Source organism: Mytilus trossulus, chromosome 3 (assembly GCF_036588685.1).
Source record: "Mytilus trossulus isolate FHL-02 chromosome 3, PNRI_Mtr1.1.1.hap1, whole genome shotgun sequence".
NCBI lineage: Eukaryota > Metazoa > Mollusca > Bivalvia > Mytilida > Mytilidae > Mytilus > Mytilus trossulus.
Genome location: NC_086375.1, coordinates 61,283,409 through 61,304,155, shown reverse-complemented (window position 1 = coordinate 61,304,155; position 20,747 = coordinate 61,283,409). Strand labels below are relative to the sequence as shown.

Below are 20,747 nucleotides of genomic sequence, written 5' to 3'. Positions count from 1 at the left end.
CCAAACCCCTTTCTAATGTGGAACATGGTTATTACGGCATAAAACAAATGATTAGCAAGTAGCTTTTCTCTTAATGATAGGAATAAACATTCCACATTCTATGAAATAAAATAATCGTACTTTAACGTTTAATCCCGCTGCGAATGTTTGCATCTGTCCTTAATCTGATGTGCAGTAGTTGTCATCTGTTTATGTAGTTCGTACGTGTTTCTCGTTTCTCAGTCGTTTTTATATAGATTAGACCTACTAGTCATTTTGGGGGCTCTTTATAGCTTGCTGTTCGGTGTGAGCCAAGGCTCTGTGTTAAATGCCTTAACTTGACCTACAATGGTTTACTTTTATAAATTGTTACTTGGATGGAGTGTTGTCTCATTGGCACTCATACCACATCTTCCTATATCTATTTAATATTTGTTTATAGGAGATTTCAGTCAGTATGTAGCTAATGGTAATATCTTTGGTTAGCTTGCTTGTTAGCTGAACTGTGAAGTCATTGTTATGTAAGGTTTACTACCCTCCTTTAAAGTAGCTTAGTCCTACAGAGAGATAGATTGGTTATCTGTTGGGCTAGTCTACTATTAAAGGAGGGAAGTTTACCTAACCTAACAATGACTTCACGGTTCAGCTAACAAGCAAGCTAACCAAAGATATTACCATTAGCTACATACTGACTGAAATCTGCTGTAATAGAAAAGTAAATAAAATGACTCAGGGACCTAGGTGAAATATTACCTCTACCAATAAGAACCCTAGAAGTGTCATCCATTGGTAGTAGTTTGAACTTCCACGTTGGTAAAAAATAGTATCGAAATAAAAACATTATTTCACCAAACCTGCCTGATATAAAATGTCAGTGGAACAAATTACTGACTCATCGGAGAAAAGTCGAGAAAAAGAGTATTGGCAGTAATAACGACAACTTAATCCAATAGTTATTAATATTATGACAGTATCAAACAACGCAAGTAAGTACATGTCCTGGAGAATCAAACTAAACTCATGGACATTGGTGATTTTATAACCGAATCCAATCAACTCACTCAAATTCATCGCGGACACCAACAAGAAAAGACAACATCATGGTATAGTATTTAACATATGGATTAGACAATGGAATGTTTAGTGATACAAAACCATACTACCAACGAAGCAAACAAGAAAATATTATCTTTACCTACCGTGAATGCAAATTAGAACAACAATATTACATATAACATTTCAATCATTTTCAATCATCATCTCAAAAGAAGTATTCACAATTTTATAATCAGGATACCAATTTCTAATACTAGGTATTCTAATTTCATTTTTTTTAATAGAAGTATCATCTGGATTATATTGAATTCAAATTTGCAATAAAACACATTTTCGATTTCAATGTAATTTGTTATATAAACATCTTAATAATTACAAAATTTTGTCTCTTGTAGAGAGAAGTCTCATCGGCAATCATACCACATCTTTAAGATGATCTTATAAAGAGAAGATGTGGTATGATTGTCAATAAGACAACTCTCTCCAAGAGACTAAATTACTCATAAATTGTCTGATATATAGGTCACCGTATTTTAGTTAAGTTTTTTTTTTTATCCTTCATTGAACTTTTGATGTCGTCCCTACTGTAAAGGATAATTAAATTATTTTGATTTTTCTAACTGCACGAATTGAAAAAAAAGTTTCAACTTTTATTAAATATGATACAAACAATTTTTCAAAAGAAGCAACTTTCCAACAACATTTTTTTAATTGTAGATTTTTCCTGATGTCACAACTTTTGAAATCATAAAATGATCACTTTTGGAAAAAATAATAGTTCAAGAGAAACAATTCCCTAATTACATGTTGTTCAAATTGTTATAAAATCACAAAGGTTTAATTTGATATAGGAATATTTGTTTATTTAATATTTTAATCTAAATTCACATTTCGTCTAAGTTCAATTCCCATCTGTCCTTAGTATATTTCTACCTTTTTTATCTGGAATTCACAGCTAAGGCGAAATGAGAAAACACCGCATCACTACAACAAAAGTGGGTGATAGTTGGTGTACAGCGGTTTCCCTTTTAACCCCACTGAGAAACAATCTGGCGATAACTTTTTACGCAGCGCTTTTTACAGCTGACAGCCGGCAAAGGGAAATAACTTTAAAAAACAAAAATGTCCGGTAAACTTGTGAGAAAAAGTGTCTGTTGTTTAAAACTAGCCCGACACTGCAATATAAGTTATAATGTATTCAGGACGTTACAGACTAACACAGATGCTAACAAAGATACAGTTGATATCGTTATATCAGGTGGTGGAATGGTCGGAACGACATTGGCATGTGCCCTTGGTAATTTGAAATTACGAAATGAAAAACACACTAGTCACTATCCTACCAATGTCTAATAAGGATCAGTCAGTGTCCTATTAAAGGCTATTATACATTGACAGTAATCCTTCCAAGTGACTATTAAATAATATGAGGAAGACCTTAAATACCAGCTTTATACCAAGACAATGTCTATATTGAATAGTTGTTGGTTGCTTAACGTCCAGTGGCAAATATTTCATGCATGTTCAGGACGAATTTCCTAGGCTACATTAACATATAGTTTTTGTCCAGATAATAACATACCCGTAGCCAGGGGGGTTCGGGGGGTTCGGACGAACCCCCCCTTGAAAACTAATAAGCACTGTTATAGTCGATGTTCTGTTCGAATTGTGACTGTTAAAGTCGAGTTTGTGAGTCAAACGAACCCCCCTTTGGAAATTCCTGGCTACGGGCCTGAATAACTTTAGTTTAAGTGAATGGATCTGTATGAAATTTTATAAAAAGGTTCAATATCTGAAAAGGAAGGTTGGGACTGATTTCTGGGATGATATGGTCCCTACCGTTTTGGAATAAGGGGCCCAAAAAAAGCATTCATTCTGTGTCAGAAACCTATGTGGTTTCAACTACTTAATCACAATCCTAATTCAGAGCTGTATCAAGCTTGAATGTTGTGTCCATACTTGCCCAACTGTTCAGGGTTGGACCACTGCGGTCATATAAAGCTGGGCCATGTGGAGCATCTGGTTTTTTGTTGAGAGAATATTTCCCTTAAGTGTTCCTGACAATATTATTTGAGAAAACTGTCGAATTCTGACCGTAACCGGTTCTCTACCAGTAGTATTATATATTTCATAATAACTTATGGGTGCTATAAACAGTTTCGTATTAAAAACTAGGGGTTATTCCCTGACCAAAAATAGACATGGAGGGAAGTCCCTTTTTATCAACATAATTGGTGAAAAAAGTATCATATTTTTTGTATTTGGTTGTATAAATATGTTAATTAACTTTAATTAAAGCAGGTTGAATGATAAAAATAACTTTAAAAATTAGATTAAATATACATGTTTTGAGGGGAGACAACACTGTAAACAGTCTGTTTTTTTTGGCAGTGAAAATTGAAAACTAATTTGCAGCCACTGTAGCTCTTTTCGGAGCAGGTGAACGTACACTGAAGCATGAATTTTCTGAAAGACCAGGTAAAAATCTATGAAATTTATACAATTTTGATTATGAAAAATGTGCAGGTATCATGTCTTCAGGGGTGTACACATGACCTGATTTCAGGTTTTTTAAGCTTAAATAATTAGGCAATGTTTTTTCTCAGTTTCTCTGTAAAAAACTTGTTTATACTATTAAAAGTACACTTTTTTTTATTCCATTATAAACTAGAGAATATTTTGATTCTAGTGATATCTAGTTTTATACAAGTATCTTTATTAATCAGTCCACCACAAAGGGTCACTTATACATGGTCTCCCAAAATATGATGTCATAGAAAAAAACTGTTGATTGCATCCTATATATAAAATTACTAACTTATATGTAAGCCAACATTTCAGCAGTGCTTTGTCATTAAGCAATATAGAGTTACAAATGTATCTACCATTTGCAGGATTACATCTGCCATAATGTTGTACTAGGAACTTCTATACAACTCATTATAAACTATTGGCATAGAGATATGGAATGTATATATAAATATAAACTAAATAGCTGTCAAGTGATCTAGAAAGGGTAAAACACAAACAAAGTATCAGTGAAAATATGTTGGTTTATTGTATTTGTAATTTATTTAATAAAATTAAATCAGCAATATGTGTGGTTGTGTAATTTCAATAAATTTCAAATGATTCTTGGCTTAATTTTAGGAAAAGAAGGACTTCTCCATGGAAAAAAGATTGTGTTACTAGAATCAGCCTCAGAGAAAAAGTTTGATCTACCATCAGAATACAGCAATCGTACATGTGCTCTGAGTCCTGCTACTGTTAAACTTCTAAGTGGTAAATATTTCATACAAAATTAGTTCAGAATTATAAAAACATAACATATATGATTAAAAGGTGTTAAGCACCACTTTCAGCACTATTTTGCTATTTCATGGTGGTCAGTTTTAATTGGTGGAGGAAGCTGGAGTGGCTGGACAGAACCAGGAAAGCTTGCAATCCTAATCAATTAAGATTGGAGTCAAGCACCTGTTATGTGCAGGATTAAACTCACAACCACAGTCAATGACAGTGTTGACAGGCAGGGGATACAGTAGTACTAAAATGGACCATAAATGAAAAATACTAGATTGCATTGTAGATATATGCGTAATGATGTCTACTGATATCTTATTTAATACATATTTTGTATAGGCAAGATGTATACGTGTATCTTTATAATTTTTTTTTACACTAGGACAAAATTATAAAGTTTTCAAAATAAATTACTATTGTACATCAAAAATACATACAGTAAAATATTTTATTAAACATTTCAGCAGTAAAATAGTATGTTTAAAACCTACTTCTTTTTGATGAATAGGTCTTGGAGTTTGGGATGAAATTCTGCAAATGAGATGTCAACCAGTTAAAAGAATGCAGGTTTGTGATAACTACTTTGTGTGACATGTTAAACAGTACAGCTTTCCTGGTCTCAAAGGTCAACAGGAATAAATAAACTCACTTGCTGCCTGTCATCCATCAAGTATAATAGAAGGGATGTTTGGTATAAATCATTATCAATGAGACCGCTATTCAATGACAAAACCATATGACATTTAGAAAAAATGACTTATTGAACAGAACTATCAAATAGATACCGTAATTTTATAAAACCCTACCACTGGATGTTAAAACACCAATTCATTCATCCATGTAATACCCTTCATTCAGGAAAAAAACTTGAATTATATAATAGATAAGATAACCTGATAAAATATCATTTTCAACTTTACTATGTGTAATGCATGTCATACTTAAAATCATTAGAAGATATAGAAACTATTTCATAAACTTGCAAAAAGATAAATTATTATTAACTTTCTCAATTGTTAGTACAGTGTATATAAAATGTATTGCAAATGAATAATACAGTTATATCAAAGATTGATTACCATGGTAGTAGAATATTTTCATTCTATTGTTTTACAGCAGTAATTGTGTAATTAAATTATAAATTTAATATTTTACAGGTTTGGGATTCATGTTCAGACTCTATGATCACCTTCAATAATGATGATTTAAATGATAACTTGGCTTACATTGTTGAAAATGATGTGATTTTAGAAGCAGTGAAAAGATCCTTACCAAATTCTCAAAATCTAAACATAAAATACAACACATCAGCCAAGTCATATATAATACCTGGTATTACCCCAGGACATGATAGTCTTGACCAGAACTCTTGGGTAACAGTTCAACTGAATGATGGTAGTGAAATAAAGACAAAACTGCTGGTTAGTATATACAGTGGATATTTTTGCATAACATATTTCACAGAAAAATTACACAGTCAAGTATGCTGATACATTTGTCAGGGTAAGTGATGTTTTTGGTGAATTATTAGTTTTTTAAAGTCAGGCACATGTGACCTTTTTCAAAATCATATTTGTTGATTTTCACCAAACAAAGTGCAGTTCTCAATGTCTCAACTAAAAATTTCATATTTCAACATTTATTAATTTTTAGTATATTTTCGGTTTATTCTGTAATTTCTAAACATGTGTGATATTACAGATTGGAGCAGATGGTATGAACTCTACAGTAAGGAAAGCTTGTGAATTTCACACATTGAGATCAGATTATGGTCAATCTGGACTTGTTGCCACACTGAAACTAACAGGGGTATGTATAAAAACCTAGGGAAAAAGAGAAAATTTTGTGTGTTCGAAAAAAGCATTTAGATACTGTGGATCCATAATTATTCGTTGGATACCAATTTTTGTGGTTTTCGTTGGTACTGGGAGGACATGAATTTTTTAAAATTTAATGAATTGCAAATTTGCTGTCTGATCAAATGCAGACTTTTGGAAAACAAAAAAATTAAATACGGTATTCATGAAAATGAAAGTTTTCTTCATTCCACGAAAATTGGTACCCACGTAAAAAAATGAATCCACAGTACTAAAATAAGGAATGATTTAAATAATTCAATAATAAAGCCTTAATATGTAGCAACTGAAAAAAAAATCGCATTCATTGTATAAAACCAAGTGTAATTAATATGTTCTGTTCAATCAGATAATGAGCATGAACACATGTAAAAAGCCTGTATTATACTAACACTTATAAACCAGTACACAAAGAAATTGTGGTTAAGACATATGTTTGTGTAAGTTTACCTGTGAAATTTATATGTATGTTGAAACTTCAGCAATAGGGTCCTTGTTTTGGAATAAATTATTACCATTATTTGTAATGAGCTCTTCTCTTATTGGTTATTCTTTTACATTTGCAATTAAAACTTTTAAATAAAGCATATTTGTTTCTTTCTTATGGTCTTTAACATATATGTGTTTTCATACTGTGTAATGTTATAATCTTTATTTTATAGGACACAGAAAATAATGTTGCATGGCAAAGATTTTTACCTACAGGACCTATTGCAATGCTTCCTGTAAGAGTATATATATGATAAAAATATTTCCATATGTGTATAAGTTTAACCTTGTATCAGTGATCTGAAAGCTAATGTATTTTTCAAACTTATTGTATTTTAATTAAATGTAAGTCTTAAACTACTGAGCTGATTTTGTATAAAACTATGGTATAAAAAAAGGCAAAAAAGTAGTCAAGGTTTCCTCATTTATTCTGAGTACAATGCAATGTATGACATACATGGCTGTATTGTGTTGTTCTGATGTTATCTAAATATGATCTCAAGCTTGCAGACTTTCATTTCTTTACTATTTATCTGTTTCATCATTTACTATAGAATATCTTTATTGACAAATCTAAGAATGATACTTCTGCCATTTGCAGTTACATGTATATGCATTTAACCATGCCAAATATGAATTCAAATGTACTGGTATACCTGAATAACAATTTTTTTCTGATTTTTAAGCTTTCCAATACAGACAGTTGTTTGATATGGACAACAACAACAGAGAATGCCAAACATCTGAAACAGTTGTCAGAGGATAGCTTTATAGATGCTGTCAATGATGCTTTTGTAAGTTTTGGTATTGATATTTACTATAATTCTTCTTAAATAAACTTCCTGGACAAAAAACTTAAACCTGAAGCAGGACAGATGGATGAAAAATGGACAAACAAATAGATTTACAAACTAACAGACAGACACACAGACCAGAAAACATATTGCCCAAAAATGGAGCATAAAACAATGTTACTTACAAACATGGTCAGTAATACAGGATCACAATACATGTCAATATGAGCAAAACCATCAATGAACAACTTATAGCTTTTATTTCACTTTGTACAATTTGAACGTTAAATCCGTTTACTTCAGAAACAAGAATGAACAGAAAATAACAAAAATAATATTGAAGACAAAAAAAAAGAAATTGTCTTGGTTAAATTTTTCAATGAGCTTTTTATTGCAGTTATTTATTCCCCATAAACTATGAATTTGTATGCCCCACCTACGATAGTAGAGGGGCATTATGTTTTCTGGTCAGTGTGTCCGTCTGTGCGTTCGTTCTTCAGTTCGTCTGTCCCGCTTCAGGTTAAAGTTTTTAGTCAAGGTAGTTTTTAGAAAAGCTGAAGTCCAATCAACTTGAAACTTAGTACACATGTTCCCTACGGTATGATAGTCCGAGTGGGGCGTCCATGTAATTTGGACACATTCTTGTTTGTACACTTTTGAGGTCTTTTGGATGTTATCTTGAGAAAAAATGAATATCTACAAATAATTTTACTGGTTGATTGCTTTTGTTCATAAGTTAAGATTTTGAAAATTGTTTCTTTACAGTGGCATGATAGAGACATGAATTCATTAGCAATATCAGCAGGAGGAATACTTAATGGTGTACTCAATAATATCTTACCCGGTAAGAAAATATACTTATGGTGATTTGAATAACACCGATATCACTCAGATTACAATTCTACCTTGACAGGTAAGTTTGTATTTAGCCTATAAAATACTTATTTAGCCTTGAGAATTGAGAGGTCAGTTTATCCCATTCATACAATAAAAGTTGATAAATTTGGCTTAATGCCATTTACCTTGTCCAAAATTAAGGTCACTTTATTGTTATTGTGATATTGTTAAAGTACAAAAGAACCCTATATTCTGACCAATACTTAAAACTTTGTGCATCTTGATTTAATTGTTAAAAATCTGTTAATGTTGAATTTTAGGGGTTATTTGAGGCCTTTAAATTGCATATTTTTTTACATGGTAGTTTTTTTTCAGATATAAAAAAAAATACCATCTGCTTGACTGTTATAGAAATAAGACTATGCTTGCAGGTTATCTATTACACTGTCTTGTTTTTAGTTTACACCAAATCTGACAAATTATTATTTAGTTGCAAAATATTTTAAATGAGACCTGAAATCTTTTCTATCTTTAAATGTGCATTGAACAATGTTGAAGGTTAAAATAATCATAATCTAAACTAGAATGAAGAAAACATCTTGGTCCCAAAAAAACATCATCAACCAGGATATAAAATTCCAAATATTAATTAATCATTGTTTATTATACTAATATCAGTTGAAATCTCAAGCCACTGTTTTTCATGTTAACAATGTAGGTCATGTCCCAACAGCAAATCAATAAATATGACATTACAATGTACTCTTAGCACAAACACACAAGGTCACTGTGAAATATACAACTAGGGCAAGAAATTATCAGTTATATCAAACCAGTTTGACTAGATGTTTAGTTAAAAACCAGTTTGACAATGTTAATGACATGAAGACCTGCATGGGTTCTTTTAATATCTGTATTCTTTAAATTTTTATGGCATTTTCCTTTTAACATGCATTATAGCCTTAAAAATAACTCTCATTCCGTAAAATGTTCATGAAAATGATTTTACTATATAGTCTTTCTGTTACAAGATTATTTATCAATTATGTACATTGATCATTATATTATCAGTATTGCATTACAGTTATTAAAGTTACCTTTTCAAGTTATTTTGCACATTTATTCTTTATACTTTTGCACTGCAGTATTCTCTTAATTTTATTTTGTTGTTCATTTTCTATTTTCTCTATTTTTTGTTGCTATTACATGTATTCTCTATTCTGTAAACCCCATTCTGACCCTCATAGGTAAACTTCTATTGTATGAATGGGATAAACTTACCTTTCAATTCTCAAGGCTAAATAAGTATTTCATAGGCTAAATACAAACTTACCTGTCAAGGTAGAAATGTAATCTGAGTGATACAGGTGTTTCTCAAATCACCATAATGGTGTACTCAATAATATCTTATCTGGTAAGAACATATACTTAATAGTGTACACAATAATATCTTACCCAGTTAGAAAATATACTTAATAAATGATGTACTCAATAATTAAACTGATGTTAGAATTTTTGTCTATCTGGCTCCACTATGTGCTTTACTATTTGGTAAAAGTTATCATTTCCTATGTAAATCTTTTCAAAAAGGATTCTCAATTATTTTTATCTGATAATAAATATGAAATTCCAATTTTAGTTGTAATTGCTGAATAATTATTAGTTATGTTTGAATATAATTTTACTGATGTACTCATCATTCTTGAATTCAGGATTTATATCAGAAGGTTTTTAATATGGAATTCTTCTTATATCCATGTGACATTATATATTCAATGTAAATAGCTACATGTACACCTGATATACATTAATTTTACTGTTTAGGAGTTATGAAACTGGTAACAGTAGTTTCCATATGAAATCAGATTTTATGCTGTGTACCATTGTTGCATTATATTTTAAATATATTGTTCTTACAATTGATAGGAGGAGCCTCTCATTCAAGACAATTACCGCCTACTGTAGTAGGCGTAGCAGTCAACAGTAGAGCAGCATTTCCATTAGGTCTTCTCCATTCCTCATCGTATGCAGGCCACAGAGTAGCTTTAATTGGGTAGGTTTTAGGTTTTATTTGTTCATAGTATGCTTCCTGCTGATACTGATAAAGTATGTTTGATCATATAATTAAAACACTTATTTCATAAAATGTAATAGAAATATTTCAGTGATTAGTTCTGAGTGGATTGAAATATTTTTGTGTTCTTTTTGTTTGTTGGTTTCTTGTATTACATTTGTTTAAAGGTCTTAATAATTTTTTTGTGCATAACTCTGTGTTATTATGTGTTTTTAGTGCAAGTTTTCATCTAGAAGACAAATCAAATATACTTATAAATAATTTATTTATGTACATGTCAGTAAATTAACTACAATCACAACATTAATTGAAGCACTACCTTTATAATCAATCAAAATAATAAGTTAAATTTCAAATCAAGCACTAGAGTTACAAATGTTTATAGTATTTAGTCTATCTGTAGTAAAAACTAAGAAATTCTTCATGAGCTGTCATTGAAAGGGGCTGTCTTCTTGGTATCAGGTGTCTAAGATCTTTGGGAACCTTCTGGTTCAACTTTACACGAAGATCTTTTGGTCCTGCCCTTTTCTTCTCATCCAGGAAAGTACGCAGATCTTGAACAGAGTTAGATCTGTGTTTAGATGACCTCTTTTTGGTGTGTCTTCTGTGTTTACGGTGATGTCTTCTGCTGCTCCATGAGTAGTTATCTGTCTGTTTGTGACCCAGTCTAGAGAATAAGCTGGCTTGAGACTGAGAGGCTGTTACAATCTCCTCCTTGATGTCTAATTCCTGTTTGATGTTTTGAAGTTTTGGCTTTACATCTATTGGTTCATCTTTAACTGTTACTTGGTTAGAAGCAGTAGTGTTGCTAACTTGTTCCTGTTTGATGTTGGAAGTATAGTCCATTGGCTCCTCTTTGGTGACTTGTGAAGTAGGACCAAAGTGTAAGATAAGGAATTGACCAGTAGGTGCTGTTCTAGTATGGTAGGTGTGTTGTAGTCCCTCTGGTAGTGAGGTCAGATAGTCCTGGATAGAAGCGTGTACTGACTGGTAGTGTGACATCTTGATAGGAGTGCTGATAGTAACTGTTTCATGAGTTTGCCAGAGGAACACTGGGTTTTTATCATTAAGTGTTGTAAAAACAATGAATGCCATTGGACAATGAAATAAAAACAGATACTTCCATTCATCCAATAGCTTTTGTTTCATAAGTTTCTATGACTGATGACAGCTTGGGTATTACAATAAAAAACATGACTATTGAAGTTAATTTTCCCTGTTAAATTACAATTAAAGATCTCTATTTATTTATCAATTTGTTAGCTTGTAGAAATCAAAAGCAATTAAATGATCTTCTTACAATATTTTCAAATCAGTTAAGTTAATTAACACTGATTAGTTGAGAATAAAATTTTCAAAGTTAATTAAAATATTTAAATATTTTGAGACATTATTGATTAGTGTATACTTGTCCTCTAATTAGGATTGAAAATAAGAAATGTTTGCCAAAATAAAAAAAAGAAATGTTTTACAAAATATGGCTCTATAGATTTTTGTTAAGTTTTATAAAGTTTAAGAAAAAGCATTGTAAATTATATTAGATTGAAGTCATTACTCATCAGTGCAACAGTCCTTATATTAAATATTTATATATATATTTTAAATCTCTCTTTTATACCTTTTTAAAACAGAAGAACTCTTTTTTTTTTAAATCTTCTCGTCTTAAAAGACAATTTTCCACAAAACTTTTACTGAAGTAAAATTTGCATTTTTTTAAACTTGTCAATAAACAAATATGGAAACCATGCTAAAATGAATCTAAGTGTTAAATGCATTTATGGTCTTTTATCTTGAATACCATAATTGATGGCAAAAATTTGTTCTGGAAAAAATTCTAAGAATGTCAAGATTAACCTCTCTCTCATTTGAAAATAAAATAAGATTTTAAGATGAATTTGTTTTAATGAGTCATTGCCTAAAATGACAATTTTTTAACTTATCTTTTAGTTTTTGTCTTATATCTTGTAAACTATAGATGAGAAAAGATGGTAAACAGCAAAATTGACAAAAAAGCCTATATATAACCATTGCATGACCTCATAACAATATCCAATAGGAAAAAATGCTGAAATATCTTCTCACTCACATACTTTTAAAATATAATAAATGAATAACAAAATCATCTCTTTTGATAAAATAAAATAAAATGATTATTTCAATTTTTCTCAAATTCTAATAGCAGTTACTAGATGTTAAGTTAACAGTCAAAATCTATAATAAAAAAAAATTGCTACATGTATATCATGTTTTAAGTACTAATAATTTCATTGATTATAGTTAATCCATCTTAGAATAAAATTTTATGCTCCAGTTATGGCCATTATGCTTTTTGGTCTGTGGATCTGTCTGCTTGTTGGTTCGTCTGTCCATCGGTTCGTCCTGCTTTAGGTTAAAGTTTTTGGTCAAGGTATTTTTTTTATGATATTCACAGTCCATTTAACATAGAAAATGATAGTGTGGATGGGGCATCCGTTCTTGCTTCTGTTATCCATTAGATATGTATAATTTTACATGCATATTTTATGTTGATAAACAGTTAATTTCTTATAAAACCATATATGTACAAAGGTTACAGAGAAGTTTAAAACATGCATTCAAAATATATAAATAAATACATAAATACTAAAAATATAAGGATTTGAAACAAATAAATAAACCTGTTTAAAGAAATAGTTTTAGTGTTAAAGAATGTTAAAGTTATGGTTAAGAAAAATAAATCATTTTAATGTATAGCAATATAATATTTCCCACAGAAAGTAACCAAAAGTTAGCGTGCAATAAATTCTCATATTGAACTAGTGCAATAAATTTTCAAAACTCATGAAGTCATCAACGACAAAATCTTAGTTTAAACCAATTTTTACTTTCAAATATTATATAGCTATACAATAAAAGGGTTATTGCATGAATATTTGGGAATATTGTCCCTCATAGAACATATATTGCACTTACAAGCTCGTGCAATATAAGATTCTACTCGGGACAATATTCCCCAATATTCATGCAATAACCCTATATTACTGTTGATACATCTGATGATATTGCAAAGCTGTCTGAGTGACTTTGGTTTTTGGATTTAAATAGTATCTTGAATTTTAAAGCATTATGTCTGCTTATTAGTTCGTTTGGTATCAATTTTTTCCTTTCATCTTAAAGCTGAGCAAACAAACAAAAAGTGATATTTTCACAGATATCTCATTCAGGCATATAAAACGCTTTCGTTTACTTCTGTCAATATGAAACCATCTTTATTGTGAGGGATTGATTTGGTGTTTGCGATTTGCAAAGTGTATATATATTTCGGTTATTGCTAATATTGAAAAAAAATTAGAGATTTCAAATTTTCCTTTAAAAGCCTATACATGATGCATTTAGGAGTGTTCTGGATAGCTGAGTTCTAAAGGAGTATGTTCGGTTATGTCCTAAAATGGCCCCCTTTTTTAGCGTAAATTTCAAATTAAGATTTATTGACCAATATCACAATAAATTATAGCTAGTACAGTGACTAGATAGTAATAAAGCCATTTTGTTGAAAATTTTACGTTTCTGCGGTTCATTATGACGTCACAAACTGTACTCATATTAATTTTTCACGAAAAATCAATGACCATGGGGTAAATTTCCATAGATTATTGGACAGGAAACATAGAGCACATAGGTCGACAACAAAGATCTTTAAAAACAATGTTTCTAAAGACATTTCACATGTCTTATTTGAATATTCAGTTTGTCGACGCCTACGCTCTGTGTTTCCTGGTTCTTAATTTGGTTGAAATCCAGCTGATTTTGTCAAAGGATTAGGTCCAGTAAGGACCGATTTTGGCCTCAAATTTCAGGTTCATCTGAAGACGGGTTTTTACCACTTTTTATACACTTGAGTGTCTATTTCATTTGATTCAATTAGTTTATGTGAAAGATTTTAACTGATTTGGGCATTAAAAACGCTCTGATTCAAGCTTAAATATGAAAAATCTATCAAATATGCCAAAAAACGTCACTTTTCAGATGGTTTTTGTCAAAAATGAAAGTGGCCGCATCCGTGTTCATCCTCAACCTTTATATATGATATGTATTATCATAAAATGCAACTTACATTTTAATATAAAGGATGAACACGGATGTGGCCACTTTCGTTTCAGTAATTTAGCATGACTTAATGGTGCAAGTACCCGATATATGTGCATTGTATTGTCAAAAATAGCACATATTTATGTGGCAGAAGCATTCTACTGTTCATTAAATATCTAAAAGTTTACATTTTAATAATTTTGTAAAACTGCTATATTTTGGGGCTAAAAAGGGGTCTTACTGAACCTACTCCTTTCACCAAAATCCCTTATCTTGCCCTTTTTGGGACGTACAAATCAACGTGTTAGAATTAAACTTTGACAAAAATGGTTCTGTTTAACTTTCTCACATGTCTTAAATGCAACTTAAACCATTTATTGTCTTGTAACTATGAACTTTATAATTTGGCCAAATATGGTCCTTACCAAACATACTCCTTTGTTCGAACTGGTCTATCAATTGAAGTTTGATACTTTTTGGTAACCATTTTGTTAGGTCGGTATTTTGCACATGAAATAGGTTTGAGAATCCAGCATGGTTTTGAAGTACTTTCATCCATACAATATAATTGTTGATTGTATGATACCGAAAATATGCTGATACCCAAAATATACAAACTTATAAACAATAGATGATAACTTGTTTCTATCTACTAGAATGATATCATTCTACTATTAATGATGATTTCTAATGGATTGATATTAGGGCAAGCCAAGATTAAACTAAATTAGAACGATTGACACATTCCTTAAAACAGGGAATATGGTATTTCACAAAATTTGATTTATTATTAGTTCTCAGAGACACTGCATATTGGATATATCCTCTATCAGGCCAGGGTATGAACCTTGTTTTGGAGATGAAGCATGTCTTAGAGATTTTTAGTTTTGACTATTAATTTTGTTTTATATACTATTTTCAGAGATGCTGCACATAGGATTCATCCTCTAGCAGGCCAGGGTGTGAACCTAGGTTTTGGAGATGTAGCTTGTCTTACAGATTTGTTAGTGGAAGCAGTTAAGAATGGAACTGATTTAGGTATCTACCAATAAATAATAAAGAAAAAGTCCACTAGTTTCAGAAATCCAAATGTTTAAGTGGATTACTCTATAATTTGAAGAAAGATTTCTGAATGTGACAAAGACTAAATATACATACAATCACAAAACAAGTAAAGAAATTCAAGAAACTTGTACATCAAAGCAATTATCAATTTAATTGATAATTACTTTGGTGTATAAGTTTTTACAGTATTTGGTGCTCATACTATTTTTAGAGTTCTTTTAAGCTTATCCTTTGTGATATTTATTTAAATGAAAAAATTAGCAAACATCTAGCTTATTTCAGAATAAGAACACAATGGTGCCTGTTCAATGTTAAAACCTGCTGTATTTGTTTGCACCTATCATAAGTCAGGAATCTGTCGTTCAGTGGATGCAGTTTATCGATGTGGTTCTCCTTTCTTATAGAGATTAAACTGATGTTTTCCCTGTTTGAATTGTTATACACTAGTTATTTTAGGACCCTTAATAGTGTGCTGTTTGGCCGAAATAAACTTTAAACTCTTCTGAATGTCTTTTATTAAGGTATTTATTATTTACAATTTAGTATTTCAAGTTTCAGGTAAAAACCTCTCATGTGAGATATCCCCCCAACAAATGAAAGAGTTAGCAGGCCCCAACAGTTGGTTTTCTGAATCTTACATATATCCATATACAGTAATGAGTATGTAGCTGCAGCTTGAAAAGACCCATTTTAGAGGAACAAACAAAAGATCTCTGTAAGACAAAAGTCCTATCTGACAAAATATTGCTTGAATTTTTGAAAGAATTTGATTTTTTCCTAATAAATACAATGGTATTTATTTTATCTGCATCAATACGTTCGTGTGTGAGGAAATAAAATATTTTGTCTTTGTCTTGTCTTTAATAAAAACATTCTTTTTTTTAAATACTATTTTTATTGAATTCATAAGCAATTGGACATACTTTTCATTTACATATGCATTATAATCATAATAGAGGATAATCAGGAAAGTTAAAATGAACAGCAATTAAGAAAACTTTCCTTTATAATTGCACTAACAATGAAAGTGTTATTAATTGAAGACATAACAACAAGCTCTCTTTTCTTTACATATTCTTTGAAGAAATAGTAATAAGCTTTCTGTTGTATTCTTGTTCTGTGAAGTATGTATGTGTATACTTTGCATTTCCTTAAATAAACATTTCAATTGTTTGCCACTTATTGAAGTTCCAAATATAACTTAGAGTAAATATTTTGCCTACAACAACATTTACAGCTTGGACTATCTTAGTCCAGATCATCATATACTAGTATCATTTTTCTAAGTAGTTTTTAGCACCATCTTAACAAAAAAGAATAAGATTCTGTATTATAAGAAATAATAATAAAAAAAATATGGGAAACAGCATTATAAAACTATTAATTTTCATAGAATAGGAAAGAGGAGTGTATCTTAAAGGGATCCTGATTTTCATTTTCCATCATTTTTTTTATTGATGTATGAGATATATCACTCATACAGGCAATGCATCTGATGAAAGAATTAAAAAGTCCTGCTAATTTAGAAAAAAAAAATAATCCATCTTATATTAAACAGCCACATTTAAAGTTGTTTCTTTTTCATACACCCTTAACTGAAATATATATGGAGAGGATTTTTTACCCCTGTTTCGTCTGTTTGTCCCTTTATTCTTTCTTCCACCCTCCCTCTTATTCATCTAAACTATTATGCATCTACAGGGGCATCAATTGTGTCTCCTTAACACTATCTCCAAGAAAGTCCTACATTGACTTTGTTATGATATAGGTTCTTCAGAATGGAGTGCAAGACATTACTTTTCTATTTTCTATCTTAATAGATTTTGTATTTTTAAATGCCCGTCTTTTAGATGGGACGTATTATGGTATACCGTTGTCCGTCCGTCTGTCGTACCGTCTGTCCGTCTGTCGTCCACACTTCGGACAATAACTCAAAAAGGCTTTCACCAATGTCCATGAAACTCTGGTGAATTTTTTATATCTATTGATGTAAGCTCCCTTTCAATTTTTATAAATTTAAGATTTTACATTTCCGTGTTATGAATTTTTATGCTTAAAAAATGGGGGATTTTCCAATTTTGGGACAATAACTAACACTTTCACAAACTTTTATGCAACTTCGATAAATTGTTTATATCTAGCCTTAATAGTGCCAATTTTTTTGTGCATTTTATTATTTGGGGGGGGTATTTGACAGGGCTCACACTATTTCTAGTTGATCATATAAATTCATTTAAAGTATAAAAGACAAGTTAAAAGAGCAACGGGCGTATCATGCGCTAAAGCGCAGCCCTTTATTAAGATAATAATTGATAGCAGTTTCTTAAAAAATCATTCACAACTCATCTTTACTAAAGGTGGCTTAGATCTTGTATATGTATTGTATTGTATGGATGAAAGGGTTTTGCTAAAGACAATATGTTAACATCTGAATGACCTCTAGATGTCCTTATTTGTTTGTTTGTTTGTTCATTATACAGCACTTTGACAGGATAATGGCAACAGATTGTGTGTTGTCAGTATTGAAAGATGTATTAGAATCATATATTTTTTCACATTATATTTACCAATTTTAGGATCTCTAGCACTCATGGCAGAGTATGAGACCCAGAGACAGAGATCAGTGTTACCTGTAGTAGGTGTTATAGATGGTTTACAGAGACTTTATAGTAACAGTTTTACACCTATTGTAATGTTAAGGAGTCTAGGATTACAAACAGTCAACTCATTACATTTTCTGAAGGTAATTATCAAAGATTAACAAGAATATCTGTCCATAGGACAACACATAGGTATGGCACGCGGGAACCACATAAATGAGATAATCACAATTTATCAGGGATAATGATAGATTATCGGTCAACACATTTAAGTCAAATTGATCGTCTAGCTAGATCTCAACAACCGGCAATTAATAGTATTTTAAAAGAATTAAACACTGTTCATCTGTAAAAATTGAGACGAAATCAAATTCACCTTATCAACTGTTAATGCATTATCAAAGAAGTAACTATCATTATCTGCGCACAAGTCACATTAATTAGACCATCTATGATGGTCGACTGTAAAGTATACTTTACGCCGTACATCTATAATGGTCGACTGATAATCTATCATTATCCCCAATAAATTGTGATTATCTATTAATGTGCTTCCCGCGTGCCATACATAGGATTGCAATACATTGTATCATTGTCTGAACCTTGAAATCTTGGTAAAATATATGATTTAAACAGTTCACATTATTATAAACATGTGTACTAACTTTCAAGTAAAGGTGCCTGCTGAACCTCGTAGTAAAATGCCTTGATGAAAAACTTTGACACAGGATAGACCAATGGAATAATGGATTTATTTCAAAGTGGTGAATGGACACACACATAGACCAGAAAACATTATGCCCTTCTCACATTTTGAAGTCATCATTAAAAACTGTTCTCACAACATTGTTAAAGGGGATGATTTTGGATCAAATAACTTTTTTCATAGGTGATGGATGTGCATTTTTAAAATAGTACTAGTAGAAAATCTAAATTTAAAGACATTCTGACAACCCAATATGTTGCTGTATGCATTCAGACCTCTAAAATTAGAAGGAGACCAGAATGTAATACATGCAGGCATAAATATATTTCAATATGTCCAATTGTCATAATCACCTCTGATTTATCATTTTATATTTTGCTGTTCTACAACAATTTAGGTTAGTATGAAGTAAAAATTCATTTAAAATTGTAAATATTATATACATGTACAAGATGTAATTTTCTTTATTTCAGAAAATTGTTATCAAACAGGCCTCAACTTGATGGAAAAACCAAAAGACACATCTTAAATACATATAATTGTCATGGAGGAAGAAGTTACTTGGCTGTGAAATTCAATTTATTAACTTAATTATATAAATGATATGTCATCTGAGTGACATTAGCCTAATGAATACATTAACATTCACCAGTCAGGCATTCATTTGGAGAAAGACATTTTTGTTTCATTCATGAAACTAGTCAGTTGACATATGATCAAGCTTTTGGAGCTTACCATTGTTGTATTTAAGCGTATCATGATCATGATTAGAACAATGTTATTATTAAATGAAAAATGTTATTCTATGAATAAAGAATAGAAATACTTGATATATTAAATCTTAATTAATAATTGCCTAAAAATTATGTCTATTTTTTATGATTACTTTCTGCTCTGTATCCTTTCTTTGTATGTAGATAGTGACTAAGGTTTGGCTGATTTCTCAGTAATATGTTGAAAGTTTATACAGAGGAAATCAATGGGAGAAAGTATGATTTATGATATCTTTTCTTTTTCACATAATTTTAAGGCCTAAATGTCTAGTGGTCTCAGACTCAGTAGTATATCTACTGTATATCTAGAATGTCAACACTGAGGTTGTGAGTTTGAGCCCTGCAGATGGCAGGCATGGTTAACTCTGATCATAATTGACTAGGATTGCCAGTTATTTGTGACATAAAAATTGCTTGCTTGGCAAGCAGTTGGATTTGAAATAATGTATCTTACTCGACGCAGTGCTAGAATTATTATATAGATTTTGTGCTTCTGAATCATTTCTTAATTTACCTACATCAGGAATGGTCAATCTGAACATTAAAAGCTAGGGATTTATAAATACAAGGAAGCATTAGCAGCTGTTTGATCAAAGAAAGCTAAAAGAAAAGCCAAATTAATCTAGGCTATGGGAGGGTCCAAGAAAGATTGTCATCCTAAGTTTGGAAACATTGTCTAAGATGAATATTTGTTTGATTTCACATTTTCACCCTGGCTGAAACATATTAAGTCATTCCATCTTTTTAATATGCAGAATCTTTAAATTTGTTTTAAAACCATTTAATGCAAGAAAAAGCTGGAAAAAGTTCCACCTTAAATTTTCAGAGGAGTGTATAGAACATGACACGAAAACAATGAACTCTCTCCAACACCGTAGACTAGAACAAAATTCATGTCTGAAATCTCTTGTTTGTTAATCTTGTATTGCTGATCATTTTACTCTCTATTAAAAATCAGGACAAATAGGAGTCAACTGACATTTAAAAACTTCTTTCTGTGCCAGGATTCTAATAAAAATAACTAGAGGCTCTTAAGAGCCGGTGTCGCTCACCTTGGTCTATGTGAATATTAAACAAAGGACAAGAGGGATTCATGACAAAATTGTGTTTTGGTGATGGTGATGTGTTTGTACATCTTACTTTACTGAAC

General features: G+C 30.9%; 1 protein-coding gene across 2 annotated transcripts; it reads left to right on the top strand.

The window, feature by feature from the left end:
* Positions 1 to 965: 965 nt before the first annotated feature.
* On the top strand, positions 966 to 19,490 carry LOC134712025 (ubiquinone biosynthesis monooxygenase COQ6, mitochondrial-like). 2 transcript variants are annotated; one of them, XM_063573121.1, is made up of 12 exons: positions 966 to 1,082; positions 4,186 to 4,317; positions 4,844 to 4,902; positions 5,493 to 5,756; positions 6,037 to 6,144; positions 6,854 to 6,916; positions 7,367 to 7,474; positions 8,240 to 8,318; positions 10,238 to 10,364; positions 15,376 to 15,491; positions 18,095 to 18,261; positions 19,298 to 19,490. In XM_063573121.1, exons 3-12 carry the CDS (start codon positions 4,873 to 4,875, stop codon positions 19,325 to 19,327), a joined length of 1,092 nt encoding a protein of 363 aa, XP_063429191.1. In that variant the 5' UTR covers positions 966 to 1,082; positions 4,186 to 4,317; positions 4,844 to 4,872; the 3' UTR covers positions 19,328 to 19,490. The 2 variants fall into 2 exon arrangements, with proteins under 2 accessions (XP_063429191.1, XP_063429190.1); XM_063573120.1 differs by lacking the exon at positions 966 to 1,082 and adding an exon at positions 2,131 to 2,332 and having other exon boundaries at positions 19,298 to 19,489.
* The last annotated feature ends 1,257 nt before the right edge of the window (positions 19,491 to 20,747 follow it).